Source organism: Pectinophora gossypiella, chromosome 23 (genome assembly GCF_024362695.1).
Source record: "Pectinophora gossypiella chromosome 23, ilPecGoss1.1, whole genome shotgun sequence".
NCBI lineage: Eukaryota > Metazoa > Arthropoda > Insecta > Lepidoptera > Gelechiidae > Pectinophora > Pectinophora gossypiella.
This window is the reverse complement of record NC_065426.1, coordinates 5675305-5700177: the sequence shown is the minus strand read 5'-3', so window position 1 is coordinate 5700177 and position 24873 is coordinate 5675305. Positions and strand designations below refer to the sequence as shown.

The following is a 24873-nucleotide window of genomic DNA, read 5'->3' as shown; positions in this document are numbered from 1 at the left end:
CGGCGGCGGGCTCCTTGAGCCCGTGTCAAGTCTGTGGGTGCCGCCGGCGAGTCAGCCCACCAGGTCCTGGAGTCGCTCACTGGGCCAGTGAGCGACTCCAGCCAGGCGGCACGAGAAATTCTTCTATGACATTGCGCACTCACTTTTATATGCGCAATGTCAAATTGCAAAATTGTTTTACTGTGGCCTTTTTAACCCCAAGTTTGTTTCCACTAGAAATCTCTTCCAACCACAGAACTGAATTTGCTGTTACAATAGAGATTGGTAATCAGGTTTAATGTAAACTTAAAACTCCTAAATACTTTTTAACTACAAATGTTTGATTACACTCTTTGCTCGCATTTTTATAGCAGGCGTTTGTATGGATATTTCATTAGTGCTGTCATTTAATCGATATTCTGTTATCGGTACTTTAAAATTACTTAAAATTAAATTTATATTAAGGAAAGAAAGGATAAGTTATACTAAACTGTACAAAAAAATCAGAAAAATCTCTACTCATAGACTATCATAAAAGGAATGGTATTATAATTATTACGTAGTACATTTTTTTTATCTGTTGCATTACCTTTCATACAAACGTTGACGTAGGTACGTAAATAAGCAGGTAATGAAATACGCCCGTAATTCTGTGGGGGTGGGAATTGCCACAATAAAAAAACTCGCAGCCACATTTGATTTTCGTCTTTATGCCTTAACCTTAACCTTGGATACATTATGCATCAAATAAATTAAATACCGATTGTTAAACATTTTCAACGGCATGCGGCATGTGGAATTCTCATTAACCCGCAGTGAAGTAGTATGGTGAGGGTAGTGAAGTTAGCTAGCTTCCATAGCCATACCTCCTTGAATTGATGTGTTATAAAACGTCAGTAGTTATCTACTTTATATATATTTTTTTAGATACGTTTATTAGGGGCGTGTCATAAACAGCGCATCGTGTCGTTTGATTGAACGACTCCTGATTGTGAGTCACAATCGTATTATTGACAAAGCGAGCATCTGCGTCCCGCCGGGAAAGGCCAATTAAGTTCTCAGAACACACAGCGGACCTTCCGATACATTCATTGAAACTAGACTGTATTTTGTAAGCAACAGAGCATGTTTGATGTGAGTGAATAACGTGGACATTGGATCTCTCTTCTCGCATTTTGTCGCTAATTCGCGATGTGATTTTCAATTCTGGCGATGCTAGCGCTACTTAGTATGTTTTTGTTTTTCGTTTTTAATTTCAGAATGTTAATTAAGTATTGAATGCCTGCTGACTGAACACTAGAAAAGCAACGTAGTGGAGCAAGCTAATATCCTAATTCTAGTGAAAAGGGTAAACTCAATTTTATTAAACAAAATTGTGGTAACCTAGTTGGGAGAATGTTTGATTCTCATTGTGAAGACGCAGGTTTAAATCCAGCAAGAACTTAATCAATGATTTTGGAATTTATTTTGAGTTTCATGTTTGGATCTTAAATGATTATCATGTACTCAACGGTGAAGGAATCGTGGGGTGCCCACATACCCGAAAAATGTGTTTTCTGAGGTGTGTGACATAACCAGAAATTGGGCGGGTTTTCCCTTCGGGTTGAAAGTTCAGACAGGCAGCTGCTTCTATTAAAACCGGACTTGTCAAATGTTCAGGTTACGTAAACAGACCCTGTGAAAAAGGGGATGTGCAAATGAAATCTTATTTTAATGCTTAGTTTTAAGATAATAAATTACACAGCATTGAATGTGCAAGATACGTAACGCCAAAATAAAACCATAAGTTTTTAGAACCGGAAAATACTAATAATACAGTTACACGAAAACAAAGTCAAACTCTATATAGGCAGGTATTATTATTAACTAAAGACATCCTCTACACAAAAATAGATAATAATGAAATCGTATTCGTTGTTATCAATAGGGGTCAAATATTTTAGGAAACATTGAGCTTTTATCTCGAGTATAAGATAATAGGTTCATCAACTTGTGACGTCTTTATCAACGAATCATCAAATGAACACGAATTATTCGACGTCATTTTGTTTGAGAACGCTCTACCTCGCACATTAGTTTTCCTTGTAATCTGAGAATGAGAAGACTGAGCGAACTCATTATCCTCAAAATTATAATAAGCGCTAATTTGAAAAATGCCTTTACAATTTCGAATTCACTAGTGTATAGACCGCTATAAATGAAAAGAAGAAGAATCTATCTTATAGGTTAGATTAGATTACATTTTCGTTAACGAACCTTTCCTTGAAACATTTTTGTTCGGTCAAATTCCGTTCTTTAAATCAGCTTAAATTTTAATGGATCGTTAAGCTTGTAAACGGCTTAACAGTTAAGACTAATCTAAATGTTTAATTTCAATCTGTTAGCTGGCTCCAAAAAAATTTTCACCGCTGACCTTTTCAATATCTGCACTTGAAAACCCTCAAATTGGGAAGGGACATAGTAGTTTTGACATTGAGTTTTTTTTTTCTAAGGATTATGATCCTGGTGGAGTGGTAAGCTACACCTTGTTAGTATTGTAAACATTTTTTTTGTGATAGTTTACCTTTTAATTTTGAAATTGTAATTTTTTATTTTTTTAGTGTTTTTCATATTCAGTCTTATTTTTCATTTTGTTTCTTTTTTCATTCATTGTTTATTTTGTGTTATATTAGTTTTTATATTGTTTTTGTTTCTCGTCATACAGCGCATTGGATTACACTGTAATGTTGTATGTACTTTTATAAATAAATAAATAAATATTTTTTTATTGCTAGAAACGACGAATAATATGGTATGCTTCTTAATAGTCTTCACATAAGTCTACCTATGGAAATTGTCTTGGTTTTTCTCGGGACTTACGTGTCCTTAAAGTGGCTACAAGTTATAAAATTAATTAGACACAAGAAACCAGCTCAAAACAATGTAACATATCGTATCATCACTACTGAGAATTCAGTACTGGGTGCTAAAAAGACCACACCGAAGCAATTCATCTAAAAAAAACAATATTGCAACTTGACATTTGCGCATGTAAGAGTAAGTGCGCAATGCAAACAAATGTCAAATAGCAATACTTATTGCTTTTTTAGATGAATTTCTTTGATGTGGCCTTTTTAACCACTATTTAACTATTACCCAAATCATCTACGGTAGAACACATTTAATAGTATCTTAATTCTTAATTTGATTGTTAGGTGAATTATTACAAAGTGTGCTAAATCCAGACTGTGGCAGGCTACTTCGTCTTTCATTCAATATCACCACTACACCTAAAGTTACTATTGCAAACTGTTCAAGTTTTGTCTACGATGCACTTTCATGTCAATTCTTTCATAATACATTATCTTATGGAAATATACGCCAGCATAAACAGTAGTACCCAGTAAGCTGCCCTATCAATCTCGTAGGACACAAATCGCTGTCGAAGCGACATGTGTACCACATGGTGTCATACAAAGTCGGAACGTAACCCGATCCCGCAGCGATATCCGCTGACTTCCCGTGTCGGAGACAGATCTACAGAGCTGGAGTCAGATGCGCACACGTTTATTTGAGTCAAGTCTGTAGCCACCTATCACGTTGGTCTAACAGGAAGCTAGGTGAGGTGTGGGTCGTGGGCACTTAGTCTGACTACCCCTATTGGGATATAGTCTTGAGCTTATTTAGGTATGTGTAATCTGCAGCTAGTTTTGAATAGAAGGAAAAGTTTATATTGGATCATTATTTTTATCATTCTAACCGCTTGTTCACATCATGACTGTCTATCATTTGGGTACACTGAGAATATGGGTTAATAAAATGATGTTTTACAAGACTAAGTAAACAATTACATTAGTTTAATGATTGTTATTCAATTCAGGAAAATATAAAAACACTGGATCTTTGATAATAATGATGACCTTTAACTTGAACTTTAGAGAATCGGATTTTGTCATTATTTCTTGTTTACGTCTAATTAAACAAACAACATAATTATACTTAGTAAATGTGTATCCTTCCACCAATTTATCTATGATGGTAAATGACCATTAGCATCCTGATCCGTCTCTGCGATCCCTACCCACACGTAAGGTCCAATGCGTGCGCGCACCAACAAATGTACTAACGATGTTTGCCTATCGTTTTACAATATTCATTACAAATTATGAGAACTAATCACCCGCTTCTGCAGCCGGGTTCCGTTGAATAGATAATAAAGTGATAATATTGTTTACTTTGACCGCACCACGACCCCTCGATAAGCAGCCATGAGGATTTTTCTCATTTGAACTTTGGTGTGCGAAACGAGAAGTTGATTCCAGACATGGATTGAGTTTTGTGAATTAAAATGAATTGGTGTGCCGTTATATTGTGTTTGTGCTTCGTGGGTGCAGTGTATGGATCAGGAAGTAAGTGTTTACGGTTTATTAGAGATTCTAAGGGTATTAATATCTTCAATGAGCCAACAATGCTCTTGACGTTTTCAACTGATATGGGAAGCTTCGTCTAATTAAGTTTAATTATGTATCTACGCGAGCTTGCATCATTTTAGAAAAATAATTCTAAATAATTTGGCCCTTAAATAAACATCATTTCTAATATAGTATAGTGATAGTAATTAAAATAGGTATTTATAGTTTTATAACGATACTCGTGAAAATATTTTATTACTTGTAAAAACATCATTAATATGGGAATACTCATTACTCTTCATACTGTTTCATCAAACCACTAAGCTTTTTAAATGAAAATTAGTGCATTTATACTTACTATCGTAAGTAAAATAAAACGGAACATAACAATAAAATAAAAATATCGATCAAAACATACAATTGAAATAATATTTTATCACAAAAAGAAGCTGTATTCACATGACATACCCTACTCCGGAAATCCGCAAAAAGTCATACTTCCTTAAAAGCATTTTTCACATAGATATCAGCAACAGATATCACCCCATGTCATTCCGGGAACTGTCATTGTTTGTTTTGGATCCGCCAACAAAAAGGACTAAGGACGGCGTTGCGTAACCGACCTATCGAATATCCAGGCCGAGGTACTCACAGTTTTATATAAGACCTTGGTAGATTTTGTCATTATAACAATACGATTTGAAATTAGCAACTATGCTGAACTGGAAGCTAATTAAAAGTACAATCTTGGCTGCTTGACATCTCGAGCACGTCATAAAATCCGACAGAGGGATATGTCTCCTTTCTGACAATATGATAGACAATTATTATGGACGATAGGATAATTCCTTGTCACCGTAAGGTTCATATCCATCTTAGGACTTTGTATTAACAATGGCGACAAGTTGTCTTTGATTACTTGTTGTGGCTCTGTGATCTGCATTAGGGATCTTAGGCGTTACTTTATACGGGTGAATTGCAAAAGCGAAAAAAAAAGTTGTCTTGGCTGAGAACGGTAGTGCAAAGTTCTGCTAAATGATTTTGAATATTTTTTCTGGGTAAAGTAAGTAGTCCTCTACCTTGGCAAAAAAAATCATTCAGTTTCAGCAACTGTAACACGCTGAAAAAAATTTTTAAAATGTCATTTTATCATTTCGGTAGCTTGTCCGTAACCAATTATCGCTTATAAAATGTCTTGCTCTACAATTATTTTCTATTATTGGGATTTAAATTGATAGAATTTCGTTAAATTATTAAATAATCTAACAACAAAAACTATTTCTGTCTGTTTACCTTCCTTCTCATACATTTGACAGGCAGTTAAATTTTGTCCGAAAAAAAGTTATCATTTCAGAGGACAGTAAGTTTTGGTAGAATAACTCCGTCAACATTGCGTCTATGACACCTCCTTACCTGCCAACACCTCGCATTGGTTCGGCTCGACCGCTAGACGTGAACATACCCGTCACAGCGTGTAACGGTTTCCCGCCAAAAAAAGAAATTTATCATTTCGGTGATAGGGGGACAAAAAAAAATCAGTAAAAAATCATTTCGGTAGCCATTATAACTCGTGTTAGATTAGTTCAATTTATTTCATATTGATATGTTAAATCGGCTACAAGTACTGTTTTGTTTGAGAAGTGTCGATTTTTCGATAGTTATTTAAATTTACAGTTTATACAAAAATAACCTGTTTTTTTATCATCTCGGTGTTATCATTCCGGTGGATTCGGTGGACTGAAATGCCAATAACAGTCCATGGGAATGATAAGTAAAACTGAAATGATAAAACCGTTAAGTTTTAGAGATCCGTGTGTTAAATTTTAGTTTCGAATTAGGTATTGTTTTAAGGGCCTTTTTAACAGTTCTGTGGAGCTATTTTATTTTTCCTCGAGATGATCTCATGGTTTTCCAAAACCATTTTGGGTGATTGGAAAACGTCATATAACCTTCTATCAAACTCCTCTTTCTGCTTTTCTCGGTAACCTTGAATACCCAGACTTATCCATTCTTTAGATCCTGGTAGACACTGGCCTGGATAAAATAGTTTACACCAGTGTCTACCGATCGCACAGTGGTAACTCTGAGACAAGCAGGTTATTCACCTACCTCAGTAGGACAGTGGAGTTGGCACGGCGGAGGCATCTCTCAGCGCAACTTGTTCTTCTCCGGGACTCCAACGCCAACCAGCAAGAGTGGTTGTTTCCATTCCAGAAGACCAACCATGCTGTCAAAGAGGCGCAAGCTTTTGCCATGTGTGGCAAAATCTCCCACATCTGGTGAATTGCGTTACAAAGATACCTGACGTTGCTAACTATAGCGCCAACTGCTTGGACCTTTTGCTGATAACTGATCCGGACCAATATCAATCTCTATCAGTGACTTCCCCCTTGGGAACATCCGACCATTGTCTGGTGAGATATGTGTCTGTCTATTCCCCACCTGATTCTAGCCCCAGAGGATCGAGGCAAATATGGTGACACACGCTAGCAGATTGGGATGAGATGCGGCACTTCTTCGCATCCTATCCTTGGCGTGAGGTTTGCTTTTCTTCAGAAGACTCGACGAGCTGCGGAGATGCCATATTAGTTGTCAGGCAATGGAATACTCTATCCCATTACATATCATCTGACGATAAGGCTCGCTCATGGTACATCGCGGAGTATGCTAGTGCAGAAGCTCTAATATGCCTCCTAACATGCGGGCTCTGAAAAATTCCCTGAATACCGCTGCAAAGTCTTGCAAGGAGACAATGCGCAGGGCACGTTTCGACAATATTGGCCAAATTGATGCCAAACTGACTGAGCTGGTAGTAAAACCTTTTAGACGCTAGTCAAATCGGTCGAAGCAAACTTCTGCCGTATAAAAATGCTTCGCACTCTAGACGTGAATAAGGTGAGTAATCCTGATGATATCCCAGCAATAGTACTGCGGAACTGTGCACCTGAATAGTCTCCTACTGACACGCCTCTACCTGCTCTCTCTGGGTTCAGGACAATTCTCGAAACCATGGAACCTTGCCAATGTGCAGTGTATGCCCAAAAAGGCACTCGTACCAACCCTGCTAACTACCGCCCCATCTCGGTACAACCGCCGCTAATCCTGAACAACCGCCTCCTGGCGTACCTTGAAGCCAACAATTTACTCAGAGATAGGTCAACTGATGTTCTTCTTGTGTATGCTACACGCTTATGGAGTGAGGCAATCTAGAATCAAGGCGAGGATCTTGTTGTGTCCCTTGATATATTCAGGATCCCTTCTAGCCTATGTAATTGGATAGATAGGGATAGATTGATTCGGGTAGTAGTTGATGGGTGCTTGTCTGATCTACATGCTATTAATGCCGGACTCCCTCAGGGATCTGTTCTCTCCGCCACGTTTTTTCTATCAATGATCTGCTGATTATGCCCGGTATCTTTAGGCATGCAGACGATAGCACAGTGACGGAGAGATACATGTCCAATGCACGCGTAAGCACCAGAGATGATAGTGCCCTCAGAGAGGATCTTGTGAATCGTGTGAAACTGCCCCTTAAGTCCGTCTCAGACTGGGGTGACAACAAGTAGGTTCGACTCAACGCTTCCATGACCCAGGCGTATCTGTTCACCGCAAAACGGAGTCCTTTTCTCCTGACTGGGACTTTCCGGAGTGAATTACCAACCATCTCGAGCTCTTGGGTATGGATATAACTTCCAACTCGTTATAATCTAGGAGACTTCAAGACTAGGGTGAATAGACATTTGCTAGGTAAGTGTGATCCACCCTAGACCACATCGTCATTTAACATCAGGTGAGATTGTGGTCCTACGTGAACCTATATTATTAAAAAAAATGTAGGTAAGTAATAAAGAAGCAATGACAATAGCCACAAAAAAGACATATTGACAATAAGCATCATCCCCCTAGCATTATCCCGATTTTTCACAAGGTCCGCTTACCTAACTTGAAGATTTGACAGGTCCAGTATTTTACAGAAGCGACTGCCTGTCTCACCTTCCAACCCACGAAGGGGAAACCAGCCCAATACACATTAGGTCACATACCTCCGAAAATGGAATTTTCGGGAATGTGGGTTTCCTCACGATGTTTTTCTTCACCGCTGAGCATGTGACAATCATTTCTGATCTAAACATGAATTTGAAAATAAATTCGACAATCACTGGTTTAGGCCTGTGCTGAATTCGAACCTGCGACCTCAAAGTGAGAGGCAAGCGTTCTACCAATTAGGCTACCACGGCTCCACATATTGACAACAACTAAATGCATTTTTTATTGCTCGATGAAAGAAACGAACAACAATCTATTACTATTATTAAATAGTATTAAACTATTTTTTTATTTAGCAAGTATTGAACTATTTATCTAAGAATGTATAAATCGATCTCCACCAACCCGCAGTGGAGCAGCGTGATGGAGTATGCTCCATACCCTCCCCCCGGTTAATTGAGAGTAGGCCTGTGCTCAGCAGTGGGACGTATATAGGCTATTTATCTATAAATCGAACTTCACTTTGTACGGAACCCTAGCTAAGCAGCACAATTTTTCTTGACTGTATCATTTCCGTGGGTTAATTTCATTTCAGTGGACTCATTATCATTTCAGTGTACATTTATATCATTTCGGTGTACATTTATATCATTTCAGTGGGTACTTATCATTTCAGTGGACTCATAAAAATTCAATTTTAAATATCTCAGTAAGTTTCGATCGTATTTGATGCCCACTCACGCACATAATTCAAAATAGGTTAAAGTTTTATTTGTCGTCAAATATGTGAAGAAAAGTATTAAAATAAAAAATCTCACCGAAATGATAAAAAAATGAGACTTGTTGAAATTCACCCATACATAAGTTCCCAACGGGAAATAGGCTTGATCTTGTGCAGGTTAGTTTGTGTATTTATGTTATATGAAAAGGGACAAATGCAAATACACTGATCAACAAAGTAAATGCGTGGCTTGACCGTGGTGTGCGGTCAATTATTGGGTAGACACTAGCTTCAATCCCAGGCTTCTATGTGCTTTAGAGTTTTATTCATACTTACTTACTTTATAGTTTTTGCTTTTACAAATAGGTACATGAACTCAAGCCCACAGTCCCCAATGGGGTGAAGCCCCAAGCAATCAGAAGACATCTTGCAACCACTACTGATACGAAATTTTAAGACCAAATTTTTTTTACGAATTTTTTTGATTTTTTTTCCTTGATTTTTCTCCTTCTATTATAAACCCTCCTCCTTTCATTACACGTTAGATTATCAACACATCCGCCATTACGATACAATGATAGTCCTTTTTAGTTTAAGTTAATATTCAAAACACAACGCAAGACATAAGAAAAAAGATAACATTCAAGAGATGTGTGTGAGAATCGAAGCAGATAGAATTCCATGGTCTCCCTCTGCTTATCCAGAATAGGTGTGAGTTTATGTATGTACGTATTTTAATACTCAAAATAGAAGCTATTTTTAATAATCAATACAATACACATTGTTATAACGTAAACTTTGCTTTAAGCCATCCACTTACCTAATTATGCTCGTAACTGTGTAAAGTACACGGTGGTAATCGGTTTTGCTGAATGGAATGCAAACAAGTTCATAATCCACCATGTTGACCTAACCCCTTGCCCTCATATTCCGTATAAATAAGCTAATCAAATTATATTCCAGTTGCGTTTGATTATTTTACTAACTAAATATAGGTTTGCTAATGTTATGAAAATTATAATTAATTATGAGGTAAATTAAAACATAATTTACCTAATTTAAGTAATCTTATTGTACTAGATTAGGTACTTCTACTTCGACCGTAGCTCCCCATTTCCATTTTGTCGCCGTGTTTTGCTCTATAAGTCACTTCGTATTACTGGCCTGAGAGAACAATTTTAGAACAACTTAATCTGTCAGGACTTTTTTCTAACTTGCATCACCAATTTTTTCTTCTATAATTTTGCATTCAATACCGCGATGTAGAATGCGTGATGATGATGATGGATGAGACTTACTTAGTATATGAACGACGATCGGTTGCTCGTATCTCATCACCAGCCCATTACGTCCCCACTGCTGGGGCACGGGCCTTCCTTATGGATGGATAGGGAGATCGGGCCTTAAACCACCACACGGGCCCAGTGCGGATTGGTGGTTATTAACGACTGCTAATGCAGCCGGGACCAACGGCTTAACGTGCCTTCCGAAGCACGAAGGAGCTCGAGATGAAAACTTTTTTTTTTGGTCACCCATCCTATGACCGGCCTTTGCGAAAGTTGCTTAACTTCAACAATCGCAGACCGAGCGCGTTAGCCGCTGCGCCATCCACCGAGCTCTTCTCGTATCTGTTGTTGTCTTATTTTAATTTTTTTACAGTTAAGTTGTTTTTATTTTACATTGTTAAGAGTTTTTACCTACATCAGTTTTATGAGTGGATACCCCAAAAGTGTTAGTGAATAGGACGTAGATACTATATACTAATCATAATTACTAAGACGTGTTGAACAAAATATATTTTATAGAAAAAGCATTTTCAGCCAAGAAAATATCGATATCGACAACATTTACAATACACAACACTAAATTACTACTAAATCCGTTTTACGTAACTTCTTAAAATTTTATCCATATCGGCGAAGGAGAGGAATCACTGCGTAAGACGGAACGGTATCTTATTTGTAAACAAACCCAAGACAGCGGTAGCCGGTAATCATACATGAATCTTATAAAGATGTCTTATTGAAAAATAACTAATCCAATAGAAATAATTAAAACATATCATATTTATTTCAGATTCGTTGAAAGATCCTTACATTTGTGGCCCGCCGTCTTGCACACGTAAGTTTTGAAACTTTTATTACATAACCCCTATTACTTTTAATAACAAAATATAAAATTGTAGCCGTTTGACTAGCTTCTAAATTTAAACGTTCTCGAATTTTAAAATTTTCTTAATTTTTAATTTCGTAGTTTTCGTTCCTTTTATATTTTTATTGTTAAGTAAAAGCTAATGTTACTGAAAGTTTACTTTTCGAACCTATAACTTGTAGATAATAATTTATAAGAATGTTTGCTTATATTTAGCTATCTCCTCTACCTAAAAGCTTGTAATAATAATATTTCCTTATATTTTTGTATAAATTCGTTCACAGCGCCTGAAAAGTTCAAATACCTTCCCGATGTAGTGTACCACTACCAGTATGTGGTCAATGTGGAGACCTACTTCAATGGATCCAGTAACAATCGGTCTACATTGGACGTTAAGGCTGACGTGAGTAATTCTGTGATACTACAAATCATATTTCAGTGGGTACTAAAACCAAGGGTTACTTGAACAAATTCTGCAGGTGAGGAATGTGTCTTAGAAAAAACTATACTAGGTAGGTACAACAAATAAGTAATTCTTATCTTAAATAAGTAATTGGTACAATTCATAATTGCTTGGTTTCAGTTATCCACCATGTTACATTTTTTTATTAATATGTAAATGTTTTCCTTGAACTGAACCACTACTTAAGGTGATGCCTTTCAGTCAGCTAGGTAACGCTGCGTCAGTAGATGGCGTTACTTCTGCAGTTTTCGTATTTTTTTCCATTTATTCGTTTAGTGTTGAGTTCTGACCCAGTGAAATGTTAGGTGGCGAAATATTACATACATTATCTTTAAGTTAAGCTACAATTTTGAAGTATTTACTGAAGATATCATATTGAAACATTGCATCAAAAGTTGGTGTCATTTCAATTTGTGTACAAACACGAAGCTGTCACACACACATGCGAACTAGGTTAGCTATTAAAAGAGATGCATAATTTGAAGTCTACTTCTAACTTCTAAATGGCGCATTTGGTAAAGCAGTAGCCGCCATTCTTAAGGTTCACGGTTCAAACCCAACTGCATGTTTTAATTGTTTTTACTTTTTGTATTTTTTTTTACAATTGAATTTGGCGAACCCGTCTATTTGTTACGGAATTTTCAAAAAGTATCACTTTTACCAATAATATTATAATTAAGTATACAATAATTTACTTTGCACTAAAGTACCTTCCGTAATTTCCGTATTTTTTATTTTGTAAAATTCTAACAGGCATTAATCGCATCAGTGAACATGCGGCTAACTAAAAAACTACTGAACGGATTTTCATACGGTTTTCACCAATGAGTAGAGTGATTCATGGGCGTGCTTTAGGGTTTATAATTTATACAAGTATATTTTTTTTTTTATAAAATGGTTCAAAAATGATGATGAATGTCAAACATAATTATCGTTACAAATATAGCCGACTTGGAGCTTTCGGCGAAAACGCTGCCTGAGTCCATTGAGATATAACAAAACAACGTATGGTTGAATTGTTCCTTTTTTGTAGGTATACCGAAAAGTCCACAATATGTCATAATAATTATATTGTGTATAAAGAATTGTGTATATGTATTGTATGATTTTACAAATAACGATCACAGTACAGTAATAATAAGGTAGATTTTTCCTAAATTGCGTAGGTTCAAACTTTGTCGCATCGCGTTTGAAAGATGTAATAGCGCTTCAGGACGTCCCGCAAGCACGGCGCTGATGTCGCAGTATCCGCATATAATTATTATGACTTGTCATTTAGTTCCAATAAAATCCGCGGGACTTCATACGTATGTCAGTGACAGCTGGTGATAGCATGCGGGACACTTAGCAGCTAATCGAATTCTATGTTGTTTTCGCGCCCAGTCCAGACGACTCACAGCGCACTTCTGGACATATATTTACGCGTGGTGTTTATTGTTAGGTTAGTTAGTTCAGGTTAGGACGTCTTTTTATAACGAGGACGTTAAAAAAAGACGAGGCTGGGACGTATTGAAGTAGTATTTCCATATATACGCGGCCTGAAATGGGCTGTTTCGGGGACCTGAACTGGTTGCTGTCGAACTTATTATCACGTTTTCTTGATTAAAATTCATAAATAAGTCAAATAGAAAAAAGAAAAAAGATTTTATTTAGTTTTAGATCTGTCATGATGTCTGTGATGTTTGTTTATTATACATAAGAATTTCAAAATTTATCTTATTTTTTTTCCCAAAGGGCAAGGCAAAGGGAACTATGCCCATACAGCCATGTCTTGTGTTTTTTTTCTTGATGATGATTAATGAAATGATGAAACCTAAGCCCCCACCCTCGGAGCAGACTCCTACTCCGAACCCCAAACGAAGTAAGCGGCTTGTTGGCGCAAAGCGAAAATAGATAGGTACACTTTGTTTATTGAATATTCCGATTTAATAATACTATCGGGAATGTTTTCCGACTAATGTGATCATTAACCACAAAACACCACTTCGTATTGATTATTTAGATTATTCAATGAAGAAAGCAACCTTCCCGTTCCCGGTCCCACCAAAAAGTCCGCGGCAAAGAGAATATAAATAAATCTGTATGTTGGATGGAAAAACAATTAATTATAAATGACTACTATTTAGGCCGGCAAATGCAACAACTTCTTTTTTGATTTGGTTTTCCCCGAAGGGTAAGGCAAAGGGAACTATGCCCATACAGCCATTTCATTTTATGTATTGATTTTTTATTATAATATATGTCCTCTTTTAAAACACGGTACTTACTCATTATTTAAAAATGTTTATATAATATACGTTATTACAAAAATATTTTTCCAATATTCCTTTTCTCAGATTGTAGTATTTTTAGTTTTTTATTTATATTTATTCTCTTCATACAAAATCTCTTTATAAATTGTCACTGACATTCTATTACACTTGTCAAGTAGTCAAAGCCTTTAGAAAAAAAAAACTATCACGCACACAAACTAACATTGACACCTCTACACGTTCAGCAAATACACTGTAATCTGCACCACTACAAATGTAGAATTGATCAAAATTGAGGGTCTGAAAAATGGTACTTCTCGTATTCGGACCCTAAATTTTTGTTAGTTTGCGAAAATAATACACCAAAATATTACTATTTATCGGTTTTATAACAATATTCCTCTATCCGTTTTCCTGTAGCACTGCATCAACTTTTGTATGGAAAACGAATCACCTTAATTTATGTTCTACATATTTTTTTTTTTAAATAATGGCTCATGTTTGACCACAATTTCACCTGACGGTAAATGACAATGTTGCAGTAAAAAAGATTTATTTAACTATTAATTGCCCATAGCTTATAGAGAAATTGTATAATATTTAGTATTTTTTTAGGTAAAAGAGTAAATTTTATTGCGGGCCAATTAAATGTGTACAAGTACATAACATTTGAAATGAAAATAAACTATGATATAAATACTAAATTATTATTTATTAATTGATTTGTGTCATTTTGTAATTTTCACTATTCACATAATTTAATGATACTAAAATAGAATAAGTCATATTACTAACAACTATGAAATTTATATTTTCTGAAATAAATTATTTGAATTATTAAAGTAACATAAATATTGATGGACAGTCTACATTTACTTCTATTTTGATTACAGGTAGGAGTGCAGTTTATAACACCATGCGAGGGTCTCCTGCAACTGAGTGACGTCACACTTATTGACCAGGACGAGAACTACCCCGTTGAGAGGGCAGAGAAGTTCATACATGCTGTCTCGCTCTTCGACCTCAGGTATATTCATTTTGATCTATCCTTAGCCTTTTGAAGTATTTTTTATCTTCTTTGTACTGGAAACTTGTAACTGCTAGTGTGGTTCTATACTTCGGTAAATTCAAGATGTTTTAGTTATTTTTTACATGATTTGTGATGGATGCTTTGTCTTATGCTGAGTGATAGATATGTCCTTTTATTCCGAACTTCTACCGTCTTTTTATATTTATATTTAAGACTAATAAATAAGTAATAAACAGTATTTTGTGTAGGAGTTTAAGATTTTATGTCTGTTATAGTGGCATCCCATTCTAAAAATAATTAGTTATCTTTTCTTTTTTCAAATAAAATTCATCATCTTGGCCTTGGCCTAGAATAAGGAATAGTACAATGTATCGAACGATAATTCCGCGCCCCACCAGTGTCTGAGCTATGTTTACGTTAAACCCCCCGCCTCCGGTCATATTTTAGTTTTCAATCATATAACGTCATACGTCAGATTGGCGTCTATATCGGCTTCCATCAGTCCCGTTGTACCGTCGTCAACCAAGTTGTTTTAAATAAAACGAATTATGTAAAACAATCGCTATTAACTTGTCGATGTAAATAATCTTCTTCTTATCATGTGGGTTGTGAGGTGGAATACCAACCTCACAAAAAATATAAAATATATAATATTTTTTTCTGTAAATAATATTATATACCCAGGTTTGCGTTCCACGATGGCATCATATCGGAGATATGTCCCGAGGAGGCGGAAGAAGAATGGGTGCTCAACTTCAAGCGAGCCGTGCTGGCGCTCCTTCAGAACAGCATGCAGCGGTTTGATATCAACCATTATGGAGTTGAGGTAAGACAATCAACTGTTCTTATTTTGAAAACAACATTACGCTTGTATCCTTAAAGGGGTAAGCCTCTGCCTGTATACACATCTGTGTATAGTATATTATACACCAACTCCTCGCTATGTTTAAGCCCCATGCAATAGGAGGCGGGCATATTGCCATTAACCGGACACAAATCCTGGAAACCATGTCATGTCCATTATCTGTGATCCAAATATGAATTAAAATTCACAGAGTCGAATTCCTTGGTTTACAGCCCGAACTGCGAATTTAACTAAGACGTAAATCTGATGTCCCTAATAGTCCCTATATTGAAAAAAACGGTTTTGTATTTGGTATTTATTTTGAAACACGTTCAAAAAAGAAAGTTCATAGAAGGATGTACATTGACCAAATTGGTGATGTCGTTAGAAAAAAAGGTTCAGTACGATTTACTCTGAACCGGCGTACGTGTATGAAACGATTGATGAATTTGGAGGAAACAAAAGAACTGAGTCAGGATCGAAGCAAATGGAATTCTATAGTCTGCTTCCTCTGGTAGGAAATAGATGTGAGTGGGGTTATGTATGTATGTAACCGAAACTATCGGATATCCGATATAAAAAAATCATCCGTAACCGAATCCGAAATAAAAGTTTCGGATAATATCGGATAGAGGCGGAGCCTAATTGAGACACGTTTTGACAAATCGTTTTGATGGCTGGCCGTTGCCAGTGCCGACACACAAGCCATTGTTTGTTTTTTCTTCTTACTTATCGTTATAAATAAAACCACTTTATTACCTACCTATTCGTATTTTTAATTTTGAAATTCCTTAAAAAAATAATATCCGTACTCCGAAATAATTTATTATCCGTATCCGGTATAATAGTCATTCTTAAATCCGTATCCAATCCGTATCCGAAATATCATATCCGTAGCATCCCTCTGATATGTACGTATGTTCAAAATCTAATAATATCTGTTTCTTTTGTCCGCCAGCAAGACATCCACGGTACATGTAACGTGGAGTACTCAGTGCGTGGTCAGGAGAACACCAGTCTAATACTTGTAAAGCGCCGTGACTTGTCTGAATGCAATGACCGCTACAAGTACATGTCTATCCTGCAGACTGTGAGATATCACTTCCAGAGTGTGAGTATTACTTGGTACTTTATTGAGGTTCAAATCCCGTCCGAGTCAGATTTTTTTTCGATTTAATTTTTCTCTTTGTAATAATCGATCGAGATTATCGATTTTAAATCGTTTCACTGCGGGTTAGTGAACATTCTGTTGTTTCTCTATTACAAGACCTCGATATAATTCCTATTTAAAGAGATATGTTTGTGTTTACGTTTCACTTTTGGACCTGCAAAATCTGGAGTTGCTTGAAGCAAATAGTCTTTCAATTTTCGATATAATTCAGTGTAAGCTTTATACGGCGATACGGCTGACCACCTATCGCGTTGGTCTAACAGAAAGCTCGGTGAGGTGTGTGTACTTAGTTCATCTTACGACAAATGTACAACCGTAGAACAAAAGTTCAGTCACTGAGCCCAGCGAATTATTTGTAAACAGTGGTGAACCATTTTTATTTTTCCTTTACAAAATTATGCTCTTAAAGCTAAAATACAGGGGTCTGCTTTTAGCAAAGTATGTCTATACCAGGAGACCCCGCTCTTCTATATGAAGGTGGAAATTTATATAAATAGGTGCTAATCTAATTTACATACCTAATAAACAGTAACCATATCTAAAGAAAAAAAAACATTTTTAGATATTATGAACCATTAGTTGTCATGTCAAATTTATGTTTTGTAGGTGTTTTTGGTCTATTACAGAGACGACATGTAACCGGGAGGTCTTAACTGCAACCAGTTAATTTATTACTTTGCAAGAAACTGATTGGATTTTTGCAGCTTATCGTACCTTTGACCACCCCATTGGGATAAAGTTGTGCTTATGATATTATGTTATCGTTAACAGAAATTCCAAACATGGCCGGTACTGAAATCCGAGAGCAAATGCCGCATCACGGTGGACCATCACATCTACAAGGAGGTGACGTGTCGCGAGCGTCATTTGTTCGAACCCTTCTCCGGACGACACTCCGGCGCAATGACCACCGTTATACAACACTTGTCTCTGAAAGGGGAACATAATAAGACCGACTCTGAAATTCTTGATGCGCAGCCTAAGAGTAAGTCTTTTCTTCTGATCATATTCATCATCACCAGCCCATTAACGTCCCCACTGCTGGGGCACGGGCCTTCCCAATGGATGGATAGGGAGATCGGGCCTTAAACCACCACGCGGGCACAGTGCGGATTGGTGGTTATTAACGACTGCTAATGCAGCCGGGAACAACGGCTTAACGTGCCTTCCGAAGCACGGAGGAGCTCGAGATGAAAACTTTTTTTTTTATGGTCACCCATCCTATGATCGGCCTTTGCGAAAGTTGCTTAACTTCAACAATCGCAGACTGAGCGGTGTTTTTACGGCTAATAGCCGGGACCAACGGCTTAACGTGTCCTTCGAAGCACGGACGGAAGCATTGACTAATGAAAATGTATTTATTCCAGCGTGGTCCGTCATCCAGAAACGCGCAAATCTCCTCCATCACCACTTGCCGTATGGGAAAGCTGAAACCGGAGAACTGAAGTCTGCCAGAGATGTCCTCAAACTACTTTGCGTGTGAGTATGAGGCTTGAGATAATTTTAACATATTTTTTTTAAACATAAAATAAAGGAATAAAGAAAGTATAATTATTTATTCCTATATGCGTATATGTATAACACCACCATCAAATTATCATGTTTATAATACATAAAATAAGCGTCATCATCAGCCGTACGACGCCCACTGCTGGGCATAGGCCTCCCCCAAGGATCTCCACGACGATCGGTCCTGCGCGTAACATAAGCGTATTATATCCCAATGGGGCAGACAGCCTCCGTGGTCTAGTGGTTAGAGCGTTAGGCTCACGATCTGGAGGTCTGGGTTCGATTCCCGATGGGGACATTGTCGAAATCACTTTGTGAGACTGTCCTTGTGTGTCACAGTGTACTTCACAACAGTGACTCCTGCTTATAAGCACTGACATACTATAAACAAATATACTCACATTCGCTAAGGACTTTTTGTAAAAAAAAACATCCTAACCGTGTTGTCAATACGTATACATTATGATATGTAGATTGTATAAGTTTGTTCCCTAAAATGAAGATGTTATGGCTATTCAAATAAAGTTCAATATCGGTTTTAGAGTTTCGTTACACACCGTTGCTCGTGACAAGATGGGCCGCAGACACTTTACAGAGACTGTCCATTTGTTATAAGAGGTCTATGTTTATAAGTATCTTAACACTTTCAAGGACAGAACGTCTAATGACGTTCCGATTCCAAATTGTCATACTCTCATACTACCTATTATGAACCATCAATGATCCACTAAGGGTCTCTGTCCGTGAAGGGTTAAACATGTTGCAAACTTTCCTTGATCCAGAGCGAAACAGAACACGGAAGACGAAGCGGAGCCAGCGAGCGTGGACCAGAACATGGACAGCGGGTCCATCGTGGGGCTGTGGGGCCGCCTGGTGCGGGCCGCGCGGCCGCTGCACCACCCCGCGCTGGCGCAGCTGCTGGCGAGGGCGCCCGCCATCTGCCCGGGGGCCACGTATGTACAAACTTTTTCTTATTTTATTTATTTATTATTTCTTTCTTTTATTCAGGTAGTCAACAGCTTACAAGTACAAATGTGGTATTAACAGTGTTTAGTTTATATCGTTAAGCCAATAACAGACTACCACAGTATTAAAAGCTGTATAAAAACCACAGCTTCTTGCAAGGACACGTGTACATGAAAATTTGACTTACAATAGCTAAAGTACAACAGGAAATTGCAATATATACATAAACTCAGCCTATTTCCTTATTAAGCAGAGACTATGGAATTCCATTTGCTTCAATCCTGACACACTTCTCTTGCTTCCTCCACATTCATCAATCGCTTCATACACGCACACCGGTTCAGAATAGATCATACTGAACCTTTTCTAAGGATGAGATGTCTCCAATTTGGTTTTCTTCTCAATCTTAGTCACTATATCGTCTTTTACACCACATCTCTCTCTTATCACACTGTTTCTCACTCTATCACTCCATTTAACGGCCTCTGTGGTGCAGTGGCTGAGCGTTGTGCTCACGATCCGGAGGTCCCGGGTTCGAATCACAAAAATCACTTTGTGAACCCTAGTTTGGTTAGGATATTACAGGCTGATCACCTGACCTCATTTCTATGGCATTAATCCTACTTTCGTGTTTCTTCTGCCAACATTCATTACTGTACTTCAGCGTAGGAATAAGTATTGCATTGTGGATAGCCATCTTCCCATCTCTATTTATCGACTTTATTTTTTGAGAATTTCAAATCACTTAAAACATTTCGTGTCATTCAGAGGTTTAATCCTTACAAAACTACACTGTGAGTTGTACAAGTAATGTCCAATTTTTATTTTCCAGCAAACATCTTCTAGACGCGTTGCCGTATATCGCCAGTATTGGGTCAGTGGAGCTGATCAAAGACATGATCCTGAAGGACTCCGTCGATAAGGACACCAGGCATGAGTGGCTCATGTCTGTCGCTATGATACCCAGGTATTCAAAGTTTTTTGCAATTAGGATATCACTAAATATTAAAAAAAATAAATCCCCGCGCCGCGTCTGTATGTCTGTTCGCGAAAAATTCAAAAACTACTTAACGTAATTCCATTCGGTTTGCGCCAATGGATAGAGTGATCTAAAGGAAAGGTTTTAGTGTATAATATATTACAATATTGCACTAATTGATTGAAATAATATATGACGATGATTGTTGGTGATGTCGGAAAAATCCGGAGGATATCTACTTAGAGCTTTCATCGAAAACGTTGCCTAATCCTATCAGATACATCATATTTTGAAAACTAATCATTCATGTAGCCTTATAGGTGTTAAAACTCTGTAAAAAATTGAGAATATTGGTGTTGTGTTACGAGTTCCAATCCCATGATTGGATCATAGATTATTGATATCACGTGGTTAAATATTTATTGTTTTATTTTCTAGGCCTAAAATAGACATGATAAAAAGTATGCTGGAACTTCTACAAAAGCAGAAGAATGACAAAGTGGTCAGCTTTGCTGTCTCTTCCATGACCCACTCCTATTGTAGACACAGTGGCAAATCTTGTAAGTAAAAGGTTCATAACAACATAACATAAGCTCACGACTATATCCTAATGGGTGTAGTCAGAGGTACATCCATCGCAAGGTGAACTAAGTACCCACACCTCACCGAGCTATGAGCCATGTCAGGGCCTTTGGCGGCTCAATAATATCCTTGACACCAGGGTTGACGAGGTTGGTAATTTACCTCACAACCAACAGAAGAGAAGACCGAGCTTTCTGTTAGACCAACTTGATAGGCGGTGAGCCGTATCGCCGTCTATAATGATACCGAACATAAAGTAACCTCTCACTTCATTTCAGTACGTGAATGTTGCGAAGAAGAAACTCCAATGAAAATCCTCACGGAATTCCAGAACATAGTGAATGAAATTGTAAATAAAGGACTACATGCTAAAACAGAGAGGGCAGATAGGACTAATGTAAGTATAACCACAAGGTTTATAAAGTACTGCGTACAGTAATTACACGTCTCCTATACCTGTAAATTTCTTATCGGCCGAAAAGGAAAGGGACGGGTAGTCGACAGGCTAAAAAAATATGAAACGCCTCAATTTTAGGTAGAATTCTGACAACCCTATCAAAATTTTAACGTTGTATCACCCCACAGAATTAAGTTGAGATCACACGTCAAACGGATTGCATACCAGCGAGATGCCCATTTTCATCTTTCGGGTTATTGTATCATTATTTTTTAAAATAACAGTTGTCAATCATCCGTCCCTTTCCTTTTCGGCGCGTAAGAAAATGATAGGTAAAATAGAATTAGGAAGTGTCGGCTGAAATCAGCACCAATATCTATATATTCCTCATCGTTTTTCTATGAACGATAAACAAACATACTATTATGTATCATATATTTTTTCAGGTGGTAATAGCAATCAAAGCTCTGGGCAACATCGGTGGGTTCAAACAAGAGTTCGCTGACGTTCTGATGAACATAATCGGCGATACTTTCGTGCCCATACCCATTCGATTAGCTGCCATAGACGCATTCAGGCGGACGCCTTGCACCGAGACGCGGTATGTGTCTTCCTTTTACTTTTGTTTACATACACAAGCTCACGCCTATTTCCGGATTTATCTCCTCTTCTCCGGACTAAGTAGAAACTATGGAATTCGGCTTCGATTTCCTTCCTATTACAAAAAACATAAAAGTAACAATGGTAGTAAAAGTACTACTACTGGTAAACTCATTTATTAATAAGTCACGCCCCATGGTGTCGGTGTGGAGAAAGCCGCAAGGCATTGTAGATAATGGGACCTCACTATAATTCTTTAGCAAACTAAAAGTCGAATAATTTGTTCCATCCAGGGAGTATTTCCTAGAAACGTTCAGAGAGGACTATGTGGACATAGAAATTCGTCTCGCGTCGTATCTTCAAGTGATGCGGTGTCCCAATCTGAGCTTTATACGAAAGATCTTCCATGCGCTGCGAAATGAACGTATGAATCAAGGTAAGGTGAATCTCACGAAAGATATGAATTGCTGTCTAAACATTTTCTTGACTCAATAAGCCATAGAATAGATGATTGAAAACTGTTAAATTACTTGTTATGGTCGAAGAAGGTTCTATTAGCACTTAATGGAACATAAATCTTTATCACATTTTGAAGTTCGAAACGCCAGTACACTGTAATGCGCATATACCAGAAAGTCTCTAAAACTTAAGGCCTATTTTCCCAGTTGCTGATAAATGTCTGAAATCCAAAACATATCTGGCAGCTGATAGTACTAATAACAGACACTTGGCAGATATGCTGCCTTGCAAGATATAACTCTAAAATCCCCTTTACAGCGGCGACATTCGTATGGAGTCACCTGAACAACCTCGGGCAGTCTTCCCTCCCATCTCGCGTGGAGATCCAGGGCCTTCTCTCTGGCAACACCATGCCGCAGCTAGAAGACAGCCCCGATTTCAGGATGTTCTCCCGAAACTACGAGCAGAGCGTGTTCTTCGATCAGTATAACGCAGGTGAGTGAACAATATACGCTAGATGACAACTTAAAGGGTATCTCACTCTTTACGAAACGTCAAAATATAATTTTGGAGGTACTAAGTGCCGATTGGTATGTTGACGGAACGAAATCGATCGACTGGAAGCTAATTATGAAAATACCACATTTCTAATTTTCATCAACGAGTTCTATCTTCTGTAAGAACTCAAGGCGGGATCCTTGCCTAGAAATTGTTATAAAATTTAGTCTGTGTTAAAAGTGACTAAGCTTTCTCCCTAATAGTTCGAATCTCATTTTATAAGTTAATTTTCAGGTGGTAATTATGAAGCGAACGTGATCTTCTCCCCGGACTCCTACATCCCTCGGTCCGTGTCACTGAATCTTACGGTCGACATGTTTGGAGAATCCATCAATCTCTTTGAGGTATGTTTCAAGTAATAACTGAAGTACTTCCGGCTACCTAGATGCCGAACTTGGATATTATGTCTAAGACTACTATGATTACACATCAATATCGAAATACATTGTAGCAATAGTTCTGGGGGGTTAAAATGGCCACATCGAAGCAATTTATCTAAGAAAGCAATTTTGCATTGCGATTTCACATTTATTTGCATTTCTCACTTTTAGATGCGCAATTGTCAAATTACAATATTGCTTTTTAGTTGAATTCGCTTCGATGTGGCCTTTTGAACCCCCCTGGTCTGTTTAAAATATGATGAATAATGAAAATGATAGAAAAATACTGCCATACTTGAAGAATGAAGGAGCAACATGTGCTCTTTTATTATCGGTATTTTTTTTTACTTTTCAACCATATACCGTATTCTAGTTACAAAACAGATTGAAAACAGACAGAAAAAATGGGATTAGTTTATGAGCGGGACTGGATGCTTGATGATCGAGTGTAAGAAAGTATTCGAATGTGGGATGCCTGTTAATAGCGTAGATTAATGTTTCTTTATTTTATATAATTATTAATTATATTATTGTTACTTATCACTATTGACTTGTAACCGTTTGTAACCATATTTGTAACATGATAATTATATCATGTTACAAATGACTCTAATAATAATAATAATAAATAAATCAATAATACCCTCCACTAACCCGCAGTGGCTCAGCGTGGTGGAGTATGTTCCATGCCTCCAGTTGATTGAGGGGAGGACTGTGCCCGGCAGTGGGACGTATATAGGCTGTTTATGTTATGTGGTTGCAATTATTCTAGCTAAAAGCCCGCGGCGAAGGCTTCGAGACATACTTCGAAAGTTTCTTCGGCAACAACGGTCCTCTAAGCAAGAACAAAATCAACGATCACATCAACAACCTACGCTTCTTCCGCTCGCTCAACGACGCCGATGAAGTACGGAGGAAAACCGATGATTTAGGGTACAAAAACGAAGCTCTGAAGCACCGATTTCCTATGGCAGAGTTGGGGATCAAGGTGTTTGGGAATGAGATATCGTTTTGGAGTGCTGAAGGACATGATGAGATCATGAAGGCGTTAGAGCGGATGAATCCGCAGTTGAGGATTTTGGAGATACTGTCTGGAAAGGTAATCGTGTTTTCATATTATTTTTATATAAAATTTCCATAGAGTACAGTTTCTAAAATTACCAAATAATGCGTCTATAGCCAGAAAGTCGGCAATAATGAAGGTTTCCGTTCCAAATGCTCTTTTCATTCAAAATAAAAGCAAAATTGACTTATAGTCTATACTTATATACATCTCAAATTATGGAACTTAAAAATGTGGAACGCTTCACGATTTTACGTGCAAAAGCAAATCTCTGAAATAGTATTTAATCTTAATTCATTGTAATATTTCTATTATATTAAAAGAAATGATATAAATATATAACCGTGGCATGATATATAACCCAATAATATTTCTTAATTTATCCGTAATA

General features: G+C 37.4%; 1 protein-coding gene across 1 annotated transcript in view; it reads left to right on the top strand.

Annotated features, from left to right (window-relative positions):
• The first annotated feature begins 4209 nt into the window (after positions 1-4209).
• Positions 4210-24873, top strand: part of LOC126377497 (uncharacterized) — a 56674-nt gene continuing 36010 nt past the window's right edge. The window contains exons 1-17 of the mRNA XM_050025230.1: positions 4210-4367; positions 11155-11199; positions 11514-11632; positions 14838-14971; positions 15659-15800; positions 16777-16929; positions 17761-17974; positions 18357-18468; positions 19281-19451; positions 20297-20431; positions 20882-21003; positions 21304-21422; positions 21869-22023; positions 22316-22458; positions 22800-22976; positions 23274-23383; positions 24192-24518. Of these exons, the coding sequence (XP_049881187.1) occupies positions 4307-4367; positions 11155-11199; positions 11514-11632; positions 14838-14971; positions 15659-15800; positions 16777-16929; positions 17761-17974; positions 18357-18468; positions 19281-19451; positions 20297-20431; positions 20882-21003; positions 21304-21422; positions 21869-22023; positions 22316-22458; positions 22800-22976; positions 23274-23383; positions 24192-24518 (2439 nt within the window). The 5' untranslated portion in view covers positions 4210-4306. The remainder of the gene's footprint in view (positions 4368-11154; positions 11200-11513; positions 11633-14837; positions 14972-15658; positions 15801-16776; positions 16930-17760; positions 17975-18356; positions 18469-19280; positions 19452-20296; positions 20432-20881; positions 21004-21303; positions 21423-21868; positions 22024-22315; positions 22459-22799; positions 22977-23273; positions 23384-24191; positions 24519-24873) is intronic.